Below are 16,170 nucleotides of genomic sequence, written 5' to 3'. Positions count from 1 at the left end.
TACAATGAAGTGAATCAGCTATATGTATACATATATCCCCTCCCTCTTGGACCTCCCTCCCCACCCCATCCCACCCATCTAGATCATCACAGAGCACCGAGCTGAGCTCCCTGTGCTATACAGCAGGTTCCCACTAGCTATCTATTTTACACATGGTAGTGTATATATGTCAATCCTAATCTCCCAATTCATCCCACCCTTCCCTTCCCTCCTGTGTCCACCCATCTGTTCTCTACGTCTGTGTCTCTATTCCTGCCCTGCAAATAGGTTCATTTGTACCATTTTCTAGATTCCACATATATGCGTTAATGATATGATACTTGTTTTTCTCTGACTTACTGCACTCTGTATGACAGACTCTAGGTCCATCACATCTCTACAAATGACCCAATTTCGTTCCTTTTGATGGCTGAGTAATATTCCATTGTATATATGTACCACATCTTCTTTATCCAGTCATCTGTTGATGGACACTTAGGTTGTTTCCACATCCTGGCTATTGTAAATAGTGCTGCAATGAACATTGGGGTACATGTGTCTTTTTGAATTATGGTTTTCTCAGGGTATATGCCCAGTAGTGGGATTGCTGGGTCAGATGGTAGTTCTATTTTTAGTTTTTTAAGGAACCTCCATACTGTTCTGCACAGTGGCTGTATCAATTTACATTCCCATCAACAGTGTAAGAGGGTTCCCTTTTCTCCACACCCTCTCCAGCATTTATTGTTTGTAGGTTTTTTATGATGGCCATTCTGACCAGTGTGAGGTGATACCTCATTGTAGTTTTGCTTTGCATTTCTCTAATAATTAGTGATGTTGAGCAACTTTTCATGTGCCTCTTGGCCATCTGTATGTCTTCTTTGGAGAAATGTCTATTTAGGTCTTCCGCCCATTTTTTGATTGGGTTGTTTGTTTTTGAAATATGGCAATCTTGAGAGCATACACTCATTTGCAATTCATGAGAGCTCAAGACTTTTTGGTAGGCAAATGGATTTGTCTAACTTTTTTCCCCAATACAAGCACATCTCAGAAATCCTACTTCTATTACAGTCAAGTAACAAGCACTAGGTCCTTTTTTGTGTAAAATGTTAGAGTATTTCCATTTTTCAACCTCTATTATCTCCTAATCATAAGACTTCAGTAGGAGACAAAGAATAACTCATCTGCTCTGGCCCTATTCACATAGGCATGAAAATGCTATTACTCCTCATTCATTATTCTTATTTACTTCTGGATAAATCATATCAAAAGTATTTAGTGATGGTTTATGATAGGCAAGCCACTTGAAGTGTACAGAAATTGGTATATGAGCGACAAAAATGCAAAAGTTTTGTTTCCTAGGCCTGAACCAGATTATTTAGTGATAGTGTACACATTTACCTGGAATTCGCACTATAGGAACTAGAAATAGAATTACTAAGAGTGGGAATTAGTTGAGGGTTATTTCAATTATGCTTTAAGATGAAATACTATGTTTAGAAACATCCTGAAATATAATACCATACTTGATTTTTTTGAACAATATATTCTTTTCAGGAACTGCCATTTCAAGCAGGGTTTCTTTGACTATTTATTTTTATTTGAATAAAGCAAAACTTGAGGTAAATGCTTTGCCAGGTGACTACTCTTCAAACTCATGTCCCAACAGACCACATGTCTGGCATCCAAGGTCTTAGAAAGTCCTATAAAAACTCGCAGGATTTGAATTGGTTTTCTGACAGAAATGAGCACTACTGTTGCACTCCTACTAGTCCTTGGCTTTCTTAAACACAGAAAACTTGGTTTCCATAGTTTTTGTGGCTTTTTGGAGGATCTCTAAGATTGCTCCCATAGTTTTGACAATTTGCTCCATCTGCTCTGCAGCTGACTCGATGGTATCCTTGGCATTCTCAGTGTTTAGTGCATCCTGCAACTTTTTCAAGGTGTCTATTGTAGTGGCTTTGGATGGACCAGGACTTGGGCTTTTCTCAGATGTGGTATCATCTGATTGCTCTTTGGTGTCTTTTCTGTAGAAGTCACTTAACTGAAGATTCATGATGGGATATTTCATCAAGAGTGAAAGAGAAGATTCCAAACTCTCAAGGATGTTACCATTATTCAGCACAGAGGCAATGACCGGTGTATGGACATTTTTGAACATTTCTTTGGCTGACTGTTGCAACTCCTTTACACTGCTACTCTTCTCAAGCATAGAGCACATAGCTGTTGCAATCTTGGAACATAAAGGTTCACTTTGCATTTTGTCCTGCTGTGCCACCACTGCAGATTGCATCTCCTTAAAAGTTTTGAGCATCCATTCAAAGACATCCTTAACATTACCATCTTCTTTCACAGCCGTCAAGAAGATCTGAGTGTTCATACTGCTGTTAAACAATTCGGTGAGTGCATTTGTGAAGGAAGCAAGATCTTGCATGTGAAAGAAGAAGGTTTTGGCAGCTTGAACGAGCCTCTCTTTATCCTTTTCTGACCCTGAAGACATTTCTTCAGCAGAAATGTTTCAGCACTGTAAAACAAGTAGTAATCCAAATGAAAACCAGAAGTATATTTGTCAACCATAAAGAGACTGAAAGTATAATCTGAACATGAGAAAAACTCTTATCAAAGGTTGGAAAGCTATACAAGCTTTAAAACAGAAATGATCTTGTGCTTTAATTAAAAATAATTAAAACAGAGTAGAATCGGGGGGTTTTGTTAAATTTAAACCACATATCAAATATTGCATGCTAGATCCTGAATTAGATATGCTGACATATGGAGTGACAGTATTCGCAGGTATTACCCTCAATACCTATCCAATCTAGTGAAAAAGATTGGATAAAACATTAAAAATTACATAGAGGGGCTCTGGTTTCAGTTAAGATAGAGCAAGCACACTCCATCCAATCTTTCCTACTGATGACAACTAAAAATCATGGACAGAATATATAAACTATAAAGTAACTCTGAAAGGTGGATAACAGCAGACTGAGGAGGTAGAGAATGCAATATTCCAAAGAAGATCAAGGCCATCTAATGCAAACTCCCAATGTCTGTCCTATCCTTTCTGTACTTTCATTACAACTGGTCTTCTTCTGCAGTAGAGAAAAATGTTAATGTTTCTAACCAATGTTCACAATCCTCTTTTGGTATTTCCTCTAGAATTCTGCTCTATCAATCATCTCCCCTTTTCTCTTGTGCTGTGAACTGAAGTCCTCCCAAAATTCATGTGTTGACACCCTGATTTCCAGTATGACTGTAATTGGAGACAGGTCCTTCAGGAGGTAATTAAGGTTAATGAAGTAATAAGGGCAGGGCCCTGGTACGAAAGGATTAGTGTCCTTGTAAGAGGAGACACCAGAGAGCTCCCTCCCTCACTCTCTCCACCTTGTGAGGATGCAGCAAGAAGGTGACTGCCTGCAAATCAGGAAGAGAGCCCTCACCAAAAACTGAATGGGCTGGTACTTTGATCTTATATTTCCCAGACTCCAGAGCTGTGAGAAAATAAAACTTCTGTTGCCCAAGCCCCCAGTCTATGGTATTTTGTTATGGCAGCCCAAGCTGACTAATACATCTTGCATCCTCCATCACTCCCTCTTTATTTTTCCTTCTCCTTTAACTACATGCATACTCAGTTCCCTACTCAGTTGGTTAGGATTCCAGGCTTTCACTGCTGTGGCCTGTGTTCAATCCCTGGTCAGGGAATTGAGCTCCTGCAAGCCACATGGTGCAGCAAAAAAACAAAAACAAAAACAAAAAAAACCTGCCCTATTCAGTTTAAAAAAAAAAAGTTTGACTCTGATTTCTCTTCAAGTAATGATTCCATCCCACTCCTTCCTTTAATTCTCAAATTTCTCAAGAGAGAGATTCTTTGTAATTTATTCTATCCCTTACTATTTTCCTGTAGGGCACCAATAACTTCTAATTATCAAATCTCTTGGCCTATTTCCAGGCCTTAACCATCTTGAGTTCTCTGCATTATTAAAATTGCTGAATACCTCTTCCTACTTCAAGATTATTTCCTCTTGAGGGCTCCATGATGCTGTATAACTCTGGTCCTTCTATATCCTCTCTAAGCATTTATTTATTTTATAGGTTTCTCTTCCTTATACCACCAATGCCTCTCCAGTCTCCTAAGTGCCACAAGGCTGTGTTTTTGGCCCCCATTATATTGTACACTTTCTCCCTTCAAGATCTCATAACTACAAATGCCATCTGTATGCAGATGACTCCTAAACCTCATTGCGTAGGCTCAGCAATTCTCCCGATCTCCAGATCTACATTTCCAACTACCTACTGGTCATCTCCACATGGTGACTGCACCAGTATATGCCATACAATTATCCAAAACTGCTCTCATCTCCTCGGAAAACACTTTCTCCTCTTAATCCTTGCCTCATTATTGAGGCTCAAATCCCTTTTCCTTTTCTCTTCCCCATATTAAATCAGTCCCTAAAATTTGTTAACTCCCTTTGAACTTATTTCAATCCATCCCCTCCCTTCCATTCCCATAACTACTACCCCAGTTAACTCTCATCTAGACAACTTTAATGGTCTCACATTTGATCTCAATATTTTTGTCAAGGGGTCACAAACTGGCAATCCACAGGCAAAATCTAACCAGCAGATATGCTTTGTTTGACCTACCACAGTGTATTTTCAAAATTTTTATCAGTTGCAAATTTAAAAATTGAAACATAGAAATCTGGATTTCTACTGATTATTGAAAAAATGAAATTAACTGGTAGCATTAAGTCCTTTTTCTGAGTTGGAGAAATTTCCTAGAGCTGAGGTTGTCCCCTTTAGACTAGACATTCACCCTCTATACCCTATTGCCTTACACTGAGTGTTTCAATTACTTACATATCTTGTCCAGTTACTATAGGTATTGGAGTTGGTAACCCATGCTTTATTGTCCATACCCACTAATCCAGTTTGTATAAACTGACTTTCCTGAAATCCAAACCTCCTAATATTATCCCATAACCAAAAACCTTCAATGGTTCAGTATTGCCTAAAGAATAAAATACAATTTCCTAGCATGGCATCTAAGGCCATCAACAAACTGCTCTCAATTTTCCACTACTTGCCTTCCCTTCACTGCTCCCACATATACTCTGTGCCACCAGCATAGTGGATTAATTTTGTTCCCTGAAAATGCTCCACAGTTTTTTGTTCACAGTTTTCCCTTCACCTGCATCATCTCCTTCATACCCAACCTCCTTACACATCTATTGAAATCCTACTTATCCATCCATCCATACTTCGGCTACACTGGCCACAAATAGTTTTTTCCCTTTTTCCCCATGTTCCTATATGGTGGGGCCCTAGGCTATGTCAAATGCAAAATGACCCAGAGGGACAAAAGTAAAATAATACCCCACTTGGTCCTTCTTTACAACTATAGGGCAGCACCTTTAGATTTTACAACACAAGTCTCCTAGCTGGCATCTTGGTTCCGAATCCTCTACCCACTCAATAACAACAGGAATTTTTGTTATTAACTAAGAATAGCTATCATTTAGTAAGTTTTTGCCATAAAACAGGTACTGGCCAAGTGCTTTACATTTATTATCTCATAGTCCTTTTATGCCAATCCATAAATTACAAACTAGTACTCACATGACATCTATGAAAAAAAGTAGAGAGATTAAATTACTTTCCCAGGGTTACATGGCTCGTAACCCATGGCTCTGGGTACACAAAATAGGGACTGTACAATTCTAAAGCCCATGGTCTTTCCAGTAAGTTATACTGAGGCTGAGTGATTTTCTTGCTTCTGATGTGTCTTTGCTGTAGAGGAATCAGTGGGGATTAGGACAGAACCTAGAGAAAGAAGCATGGGAGACTCTGATCTAAGCATTAAGGGAAAGGAGTCAAGTTGATCTTTAAGGTTTTTATATTGTCAAGACAATTAACCAAGATAACAAGAGAGATAGTGATAAACAGCAGAACTTCCAGCCAGGAAAGAAGAGCACACACACAAAACACACATTTGGCTGAAAATATCTGTATCTATATCTCTTGAGAACTTAGATCAATCAGCAACAGGTACAAAATGCAACAGAAGCTAAAGGAAGTTTAATATCTGGAAAAGTTGACATGATGGGAACCCAAAATCTGAGAGCTTCAATCAAAGAGGCATCTTGTCTACTGAATTGAATTAGCTCAGTTGGATAGCACTTTTCAAGAACAAAGAAGTCCATTAAAGAACAAAAATTTTAATGTTTTACCATTGCACTACTAATTACTTATAACTATTATAATAAATATTATAATTATTACTTATAATTAATATTACTTAATATATACCAAGTTTATATTAATATAGAAAACAAAAGAATTCTGAGAACTAAACCATGCAGAAACAGTCGATGAACCAGACAGGCAGAGGGACCCAGCAGAGACTAGCAAAGCCTGTAAGTCATCACATTCCATTAGAAACATCCAGTTGAAACCAGATGAAAAAGCACTGCAACAATACTCCCCAACAACTGCTGGGACCACTGAACTCAGAAACACGGCAAGGTAAGCAATATGGGTATTTCTATCAGTATTGATATAATACTCTGTTTCTCCATATTAAAGTGTGTTTGCAGTAACAGGTCAGACTTGAATCCTAGTCATAACTATAATAAAGCAACAAAACAACTTTTTTTAAGCGGATCCCATGACATGTTCCTGGTGATCATTTATGTCTCTGAAGACACCAAGAAAGAAGAAAATTAACAGCTTATATAATTAAGTCAGAGGGGATGATAAGCTCGTAAAGATATCAATTTTAGAAAAGAATAAGGATGAAATGACCCCTGTGTGAATGTGTGTTGTTTACATGGAATGTAACATTTTCTTTTATGTCTTTAACATTAATTTAAGCATTCAGTATCTGTGAAAATATGAATGTGTGATCTAATTCTAGTTAATGTATAGTGCTATGCTCCTTCATAAGTTATAGTACATTTAAATATCACTGGGCCTTTGCTGTGTGTCTCCAAATAGACTGTTATCTTCTTGAGGGCAAGGAACATTGTCTACTCAAGGCATATGGCAGAGGTTTCTCAAGTGAACATTTGATAAATGCTGGTGAATGACCTCGATATTCTGCTTTCTGGTAGGAAATATTCTTTTAAAGACTTATATCAGAGTGTCATCACACCATGATCAACCTTGTTTTTTTTTAATGAAAGGCCATGGTTTTGATTTAAATTAAAGAAGGAAGCTCAGAACTAGTTAGTAGCTGTTATTTTCTCCTGAAAAGCTTCTGACTTTACCCATACCCTATACCCACACTCCCAGATAAGTGAACCGTGCAGGATAGCTGGACCCAATATGGGTAGTGAGGACAAGAGACACATTGGAGAAAGGTAAAACCTTAGAGAGCACTAATGACCAAACATCAGAAGCTTGGACAGGGTCATGGTTTTTCTTTTTTCTTCCTTTCTTTCTGTTTTTAATTGTTATTATGGGAAAAGTTCAAACATACACAGAAGTAAAGACAATAATATAATAAACTCCCACACCCCCATAACCCAGCTTCAAAAATTATCAAAACAAGTTTGATCTTATTACTTCTATGAAGCTACTCCAATCTGCCTTCTAGATTATTTGGAAGCAAACCTCAGTATCATTTCATCATTAAATTTTTCAGGATGTATTTCCACAAAGGCAAGAACTCTTCAAAATTTGACCTTATGCTCCTCAAACCAATAATATTTAACAGAATTGTCTTTGACTTTGAAACACACCCAGTGTCCTGCTGTAAAAATTTATTTTTGATGTCAGTGTAAAAGTTTTTGGAATGCATTTGCAATACATATCAAAAGTAATATAAATTTTTATTCCTATTGATTATATAAATTGTATATTTATATAATCTGAATTTCCTCTGGAAATTTATCCTGAGGAAATAATCCAGATAATTGAAGAGGGAAAAAAGAACTATGTGTATTAAAATACTTATATTAAGACAGTGAAACAATTAAGAATTTATTAAATTATGGTAAAGATATATGAAATACTTTATAAAATATAAATATAAATATGTATATTTTATATAACCAATAAAATAATTATAAAACTAGAAATAGGGGAAAGTGTTTAGGTAAATTAATATAAGATGAAATTTTATTTCTTATTATTACAACTTGGTAAAAATACTTATGCATTTAAATAAACTTTGGAAAGGAATAATAAAAGAAAAACAAGATGGTAGGTTTATAGGTGTTTTTCCTCCTACATATTAAAGTGTTTATATATTATTGCTATAAACTTTTATTTTAAAATACTTTGTTTTATCAAATCTTTTAATTTCATCATGTTATAATTCTACCGTCTATCAATGCACAATCACCTGTCACTTTCTCCATGAATCTTCCTCTAATGACCTCCATATTAAATTTTCTCTTTAAATTCCTATAGCACTTGACAGTCAATGCAGTACTGTTATTCACAAAAGTATCCTGAGAAAATTTTACTTACATATGTGATAATCAATACATTTTTATTTTGCAAGGTGGTTCCTTTCCTGAAAAACTAAAAGAACTGTACAGTATCACTAAATTAACTTTTAGATACAGTCGTCAGTATATTTCTCCCATTTCTTATATGCTCTTTAATCATGAGTGTTTACGTCTTATTTCAACAAAACTGATGAGTTAGGTCCAATAAGAATCCATCTGAAGCTAGTCTTTGTTTTCATTCCAAGTTCCTAAGATGAGCAGATCAAGTATCAGTGCTTCCAGATTTGTTTACTTCCTTTTTTTAAATAAAATAACAAGCCAAAATACGTGTGATTTCCGAACTTTGTTTTAGCAAAAGAACTCTCTCATCACACAAACTTTTCCCACCCACAGCCCAGATAGAGCAGCAAAGAAAGCATAGCTGCTTCAGCAAAGGGTGGGGTGAAACTGGCGTGCCAGAGACCGAGCGCTCCACCTGCTGGCTGGCAATTCCCCATCAGGCTGCCCCAGGGCTCTTTAGAACTTATTTCATGAACCACTGCAATAAAATGCTCAAATAGCAGCACAAACTCCGCTGTACAGAAGTGGATGGGAACTGCCCATCACTATCAGGTTATAACAAATAGTGTAAGAGTTCACATCTGCCATACAAAAGATGCAGGTGATCAGAGCTGGATTAAGTACACCACTTAGCTACCTGCTGATGCTCATCTTAAAAGTCATTTTTTAAAATGACTTTAACATGATTTTAAAAGATTGAACATTAAAGTCAATATTTAAAAGATCAGCCCTGAAAATGCAATAAGATAGAGGACAGTATATGGCCCAGAACTCCTCTCAGGTACAAGCACTATATATCACTGGTGAGACATCACTTGAGGCATGCCTAAGTAACAACTGTGATCTTTAAGAAGGGTGACTCCAACTAATTGCAGACTGTTTTGTTTTGTTGAGACAAGTAAGCAATTCAAGCATCAGAACTAAATTGTCATGGGCAATAGTTGAAATGCTGCACATTGCCAACTAAGATTTTTCATGTGGTGTATAACCTCTCCTCTAAGTATCAAGCACATAGTTAAGAGTGTCAGTTGGAAAGCTTACAAATTGTTAACCCTCCCTAGATGACGGACTGTCTCCACATGGCCCCAGTGTAAATATTATTAAAGTATGAGTTCTTTTGTTTTGCTTTTCGTTTTCTTAATTTTTATTGGAGTCTAGTTGATTTACAATGTTGTGTTAGTTTCTGCTGTACAGCAAAGTGAATCGGTTATATGTATACATATATCCAGTCTTTTTTATATCCTTTATCCATACAGGTTATTACAGAGTACTGAGCAGAGTTCCCTGTACCATACAGTAGATGCTTATTAGTTATCTACTTTATATATAGTAGTGTATATATGTCCATCCCAATCTCCCAGTTTATCCCTCCCCCCTTCCCCCGCTTTCCCCTGGTAACCATAAGATTGTTTTCTACATCTGTGGCTCTACTTCTGTTTTGTAAATAAGTTCATTTGTACCATTTTTTTAGATTCCACATATAAGTGATATCATACGATATTTGTCTTTCTCTGTCTTACTTCACAGTGTGAGTTCTTTAAAATTTGAATTTGCCAAAGGCAAGCACCACCTCTATCTATAATTTTGTACGACGTAGTGCCTTCAACTTGACGTTGTAGTTTTAAATCTGTCTTAACTTCCTAACTAGATTAGAAATTTCACGAAAGCAGGGACCATGTCTCTTTCATTTCTTTATGCTCTACAGAGCCTAGCATACTACCTTATAACAGTAAAGTACTACTCTCCATTAGGTAAATTGCTACTGAATTATTAAATTACTTCCTTCATCGGGCTCTTCAAATTTCACTTGTCCCAAACATAATTAATTGGTTTCACCTTCAAACCCCACCTCTCCTCCACCTAATTCTCTAGCATTTATCTCACTGTTGGGATGGAAGTAATTTTAAACTGTATTCAGTACTGGGGCAGGTATGGTGGCAGGGCTGCCGAAGATCTCTTTGCATAAGGAACCCTCAGTCCCCTTCCCCAAGGAAGAAAAAAAAGAAGGTAAGCCTGACTCAGAAAGATAAGTCTTTTTTCATTAGATGTGAAAAATAATTCTGAGCACATCATGATATCTCTTACTCAGACTTGTTATTGGCACAAAATTATGGATATCTGCAACCTAGGAAGAAGGGTATAAAAGAGCATGTGCAAGGGCTTGAGTATGTAAAGGAAAGAAAATACTACTTTTGTAGTTGAAAAAGTACTGTATCTGATTTCTGGTAAGACTGAAAGTTTTCATCAATTAATTACTACTATTTCTTCTTTTACTGTCTGTTCAGAGTTGTTTGCATGTTTACCTATTAGATTATGACTGTTTTCTGTATTAATAACAAGACTAGTTAGAAACCAATACTTTTTAATATTTCCTGCATTTTAACCAGTTTGCTTTCAGTCCTTCTTACGTGGTCATCTTTGTTAGTCAAATTTTTGTGACTTTTTCCCATTGGTTTTAAGCTTATAAAGCCCTCCATATACATTTGAAAATTATCTGTTTTCTTCTAGCTATTTTATCATTTGATCTTTTTTACATATGTTACACTGATATTTTTAAATTAATGTTTAATACCCCACAAGCTAGCCCATTATGCCAGGATCATTTATGGAATACTAATTTCTATTGATTTGAGATTCTACATTTATTATATGTTAAGTCAAATGTATAGAAGGGTCTTCTTCGGGGACTACTTTGTTCCATGATTCCACCTACTCTTGCACCTATATGATACTTGTTAATATTGTGTTTTTATACTGTTTTAATGTTTGAGGAGGAAAAAAGTCCCAACGTTACTTTTCCTGAAAAAAGTAAGTAGTCTCACCTATTTAGTCTTTCAGATGTATTTTATGATTAATTTGTCAAGTTGTGTTAAAACAATGAATTAATTGGGAAGGAACTGACCACTTGGAAGCATTCAACCTCCCATCAAGGGGAAAGGTTCATCTCTCCATGTGTTTATCCTGAGGTAAATAGAACCACACATCTTTTGTAAAAGCTATGCCTTCAGATAATGGCATATGACAGCTTTTAGAGAAATTTCCCACTTTTTCAGGGTAGGAAAGACTCCTCTCACCTAAATATCTGAACGGGGATGTAGTTGGTGATCTTCTAAATTCAAAGTCAGAAACTGGAGTTTTCACTTCATGATAAGATCTGAAAACTAGGAACCAAAAGAGAAAACAGTTATATTCTAATTTGTGGACATTTGTATCTGTCGTGTGTGTGTGTTTGTGTGTGTGTGTGTGTGTACTGTATCTAAATCAAAGATAAAAATGAATTTCTGACCATGATACAATTTATTCCACCAGGGGTACTAGTGCATTTTCCTAAAATTAAGAGCAAAAATTATTATGTTCCTAATCCATTTTCAAAAATTTTCCCCTTTCCATTTCCAAACTGTATCTTTATAACTTGGAGGATAGGTTATGTTCATGTTTACCTTCTTGAGAGAAAACATCTTCATTCCTTCCCCCCATGCTTCTGAGGTTCCCAATATCTAGGCTAAGAACAATGGTCCTAGAAAGATAGGGCCCAGATTAATTAGGATGTTGTTTACACAAAGAGAGGATGTGCCAGATCCCACACAGGTATAAAGGACTCCATTTTCTCCTTCTTTCCTCCCAAGAATTCAAATGAAATATCCACGTGTCAGGCGCATCGTCAGGCTACTCCAGCTGTGCATACTCAGGGACATCGTTCTCACCAGCTTCAAACTTTCACCCAAATTCACTCAGAAGGGTGTTGCTTATTCCTTCTTTCTCTGAGCCCAAAGTACAGACGCAAGCAGGCTACAAACACCAGGCTTATTTTACTCATTCTGTGATGTACCCTCGCTACTTATTCCCTAATACCTTTGTGAAATGACATTATCTTCTTTCTGAGGCTAACTCCAGTGTATCTGAATAATGGTCAAGTGTAATATAGACAATTCTAAATAATTTAATTTATAAGCTTTGCCAATGGAGAACCAGAGAGATAGTCAGAACCGCCCTGTCCCTTCCATGATGCCCACTGTCTCTCCAAGTGAGATTGTAATCTAAGGAATCTTGAAAATAAACTGTTATCACGAGGATTTTTTGGTAAACATTCTAATGTTATATGTGTTGCCTTTGGATGCCTCTTAGGTTTGGAGAGCAAATAATTGACCTGTAAAGACATAAAGAGTGTTTTGAATATTGTAAATTAAGATAACAGAGTATACAAACAAAATTAGCAATTATTGCCCTGTAAACTCAGAGATCTTAATATTCTTCTGACTCTACTAATTTAATTCCAAATATTAGAAAAATCAATCTGGTTGGTCTATTCAATGTGGTGACCAGAGGTTGAGGAAATTAAGGAGCACTGGTAATCAAGAGCTAACCATTTCAAATATGTTATTAAATATTACTTGGAAATAATCACATTTATTAATAATCAGCTGCTAGATAAACACAAATCTTTCCTATCTAGGATCTCCCCCCCCTCCACAAGATCTAATGCCATAATTAATGCATCAACAAGTTGTATCATGTTACCCATATTTTCATACACTGACTCCAAGTTTCAAAAAATTGTTTTGAAGAACTTGAGTTTTCTGAGAAATTCCTTAGATAGCATACTACATTGCTATTCATAAAGTAAAAGGTTTCCTGGTCAAATCTATACATCCAGCAGATATTTTTCAAGATTTCTAGTAAAGATTTATTATTGTATTTTTCAGAGATCATATTTGAAATATGGCTCAAAGTGACTTCCTCTACCCAGAGAACCCAAAAAGGCGGCAAGAAGTAAATCGTCTTCACCAGGAGCTCCTTGACTGCTTATCTGACAGCTTCCATGCCACCAATAAGCTGATTGGGGTTTTAAATACGCACTTAGGGTGCAGGCTGGCCTCCATTGAAATGAAAAGAGATGCAACCATCAAAGAAAACTGTGATATCATCATCCAAGCCATGATGAAGATCCAAAAAGAATTGCAAAAGGTTGATGAAGCACTAAAAGATAAACTAGAGCCAACCCTTTATAGAAAACTTCAGGATATTAAGGAAAAAGAAACCGAGAAAATTGCAATAGTACAAAAGGTTATTTCAGTCATCCTGGGAGAAGCTACTTCTGCTGCCAGCGCAGTGGCTGTTAAACTCGTGGGCTCAAACATCACAACTGGCATAATTAACAAGTTGGTCACTGTGTTAGCTCAAATTGGTGCTTCTCTCCTTGGTAGCATAGGAGTTGCTGTTCTTGGCCTTGGCATAGATATGATCTTCCGTGCCATCCTGGGAGCAGTGGAGAAAACACAGCTTCAAGAAGCCATCAAAAGTTATGAGAAGCATCTGGTGGAATTCAAGTCAGCCTCAGAAAAATATCATCATGCCATTATTGAGGTCACCAACACAGTGAAACACCAAATGAAATAAACAGTTACTTTATCTGCCTCTGGAATATTTTTCTGCTTCTTTCTCAATAATAGTGTTTTGCTACTTCGATTAGGCTCATTTTCCATAAGCTTCCAAATAGACATAAATACCATAAACAACTCAGAAAGAGGACTCAAAAGATGCTAAAACTAGATGACTCTAGAGAGTCTTCTATCAACGATGAATGCCTGGATCAGTTGGTGCTAGACCCTGTGAGTAAAAGATTACATCCTGGTATGTCTTCTCACTGTGCTCTACAGATCAACATTAGGGTGAATGTTATTGTAGAGCAGCAGGTGTAGGGGTTACCTTTTTCTTTTCTAATTCCCAGTCAAAATCCTTCAAATCTGCATTGAATGCACAGACTTTCACTCCTACCACTAGCTCAGACATCATTTAGTTCTAAGAGACATACTTAGTAACTTCTGCCCACATGCAAACACTGAGCCTTCCAATGGAATAGAAATACTACCGTAATTTTGACCATCAGTTTAAATCCAATTTTCTGTAAGTTGGAAGAGACTGAAATATGGTTTGTAACAATTTACATCAACGATGAAAGGAGGCAATCGTTCTGTAAACTTCTACTAATTACACACTGTAATCTGGATGGACCTGTAAGAGAGAAAAGTTAAAACTATAAAAGATAAAAGTTGTTTCTATAGTTGCAATCAACCCTGACCAACTGTGGTGTGATGATTAAATATCCCTCAAGTGAATGTCTGAACATTTTGGAACATTTTAAAAACAAGCAAACAAGCAAATCCCAGGTATATAAGTGAATTTAGTATGCAGGAGAAGAAACTGCTACTTACTCTTTTAAGAATTGTCATTTAAAGGAAAGTTGTAATTTATTACTTTATGAGTTTTAAAAAAAGCGAAATTTTACTTTCAATACTAGCAGAACGGAGGAAGCTTCCCTTGCTATATAAAACTTTAGGTGATCCATTTCATTAATTATCTAATTTCAGGAAAATCCCAAGGCTACAGACGCCTAATGGTTCAGTTGAATTTCTGAAGATGCCAAGTGTTTGTTTTTCTAAATCCTTCACCAACCAATTACTCCCCATTGAGACTCCTAGGTTCTACTTACAAAATTATTTTAAGTCATTCATGCAAGAATGTTCATTACAGTTGATTCTTGCATCCAAGTACAAGAAATGTCTTTAAATTTTAAAAGCTCAACATATCTTAAAAATTAAAAAGCTACATGAAATACTATAGTTTTTCAAATGTAGTCTTTTCTTTACCTTCTGTCATTGCTTTTATAAATTAGTTGCAAAACGTCACAATTTAGTTCATCTTCAAAATTAAATTTTATTTTGTATTTATTACCTGATTCATAAACTTATATCTTGTTACTGCTCTTGTGGACTCAGAATTCAGTCTAAAACCAAATCAAGAATTTTCTCAAACAAAGGTTAGTTTAGGTAAGGGATCAATCTTACAGGTTAAGCCCACATTTAAATATTTTCTAAAAATTAATACGTATCTCCGTCAAGATATTGGAATATTTATAACTGATAGTAAGAATTGGCCTATATCTAACATTTTCCTATAAGTGATAGTACTGATATTTTTTTAATGTTTAAACTCACCTTTAAGGGGAAAAGATATGGGAGGAGTCTTAAAGAGCAGATGAAAGATAAGGAAAGGACGAAGATTAGAGCTAAGGGAATAATCTCCTTTGTATGGTGACATCATAAAGGATTTTTGGTGGGTGAAAAGACCAGAAAGTAAAAGAGCCAATATAAACCAACCTCCACACTCGTAAATTTAAAACTTATTGTACAAATATCCCCATATTTCCTCTTCAAAAACACGAATCCTGTAGATTAGCACTCTGGGGCTCTAATACGGGCACTGAGTTGCTTAGGTCTACAAATATTCTTTGTGTAAAAACAACTACTTAATTTCCAGGCGCACGGCACGCTAACGAAGTGCATCATTCGGGGATTCGTTTTCAAATGGAAACTCCCGAAAGATCGCACGCGCTTACGTCATGAAGGGGAAAAAAACCCTACAAAACACAATTCAAGGTAACGGACACAGCGCTAAACATTTCCCTATCAGATATCCGCAAGCCTCGGGCGTCTCAATAAATAGAGCTCCCGGAAATTAGGTCAGAATGCCTGCGGCGAGGTAGGACAGTGGTCCCATCAGCCAATCATATATCCGACCCGCTTCATTTTCATATTCTTATTGGGCTAGATAAGTGTCAATCAACATGAAGCTCTTGTACTGCGTGGTGAAGGCGGGCTTTTAGCCTATAACCAACCAA

The 16,170-nt window shown here is 36.4% G+C and overlaps 2 protein-coding genes across 2 annotated transcripts; one reads left to right on the top strand and one right to left on the bottom strand.

Moving 5' to 3' along the window:
- Positions 1-1,744: 1,744 nt before the first annotated feature.
- Positions 1,745-2,476, bottom strand: C13H12orf60 (chromosome 13 C12orf60 homolog). The gene has a single exon (XM_068561925.1). It carries the CDS (start codon positions 2,474-2,476, stop codon positions 1,745-1,747), a length of 732 nt encoding a protein of 243 aa, XP_068418026.1.
- Positions 2,477-6,423: 3,947 nt separating this feature from the next.
- SMCO3 (single-pass membrane protein with coiled-coil domains 3) lies at positions 6,424-14,515 on the top strand. Its single transcript, XM_068560735.1, has 2 exons — positions 6,424-6,501; positions 13,196-14,515. The coding sequence occupies exon 2, from the start codon at positions 13,212-13,214 to the stop codon at positions 13,887-13,889; it is 678 nt and encodes a 225-aa protein (XP_068416836.1). The 5' UTR covers positions 6,424-6,501; positions 13,196-13,211; the 3' UTR covers positions 13,890-14,515.
- The last annotated feature ends 1,655 nt before the right edge of the window (positions 14,516-16,170 follow it).

This window comes from Eschrichtius robustus, chromosome 13 (genome assembly GCF_028021215.1).
Source record: "Eschrichtius robustus isolate mEscRob2 chromosome 13, mEscRob2.pri, whole genome shotgun sequence".
Taxonomy (NCBI): Eukaryota; Metazoa; Chordata; class Mammalia; order Artiodactyla; family Eschrichtiidae; genus Eschrichtius; species Eschrichtius robustus.
This window is presented reverse-complemented; position numbering and strand designations above follow the sequence as displayed.

Excerpts from the sequence above, each read along its gene's own strand:
- C13H12orf60 (XM_068561925.1), bottom strand. The coding sequence starts at position 2,476 with ATGTCTTCAGGGTCAGAAAAGGATAAAGAGAGGCTCGTTCAAGCTGCC.
- SMCO3 (XM_068560735.1), top strand. The coding sequence starts at position 13,212 with ATGGCTCAAAGTGACTTCCTCTACCCAGAGAACCCAAAAAGGCGGCAA.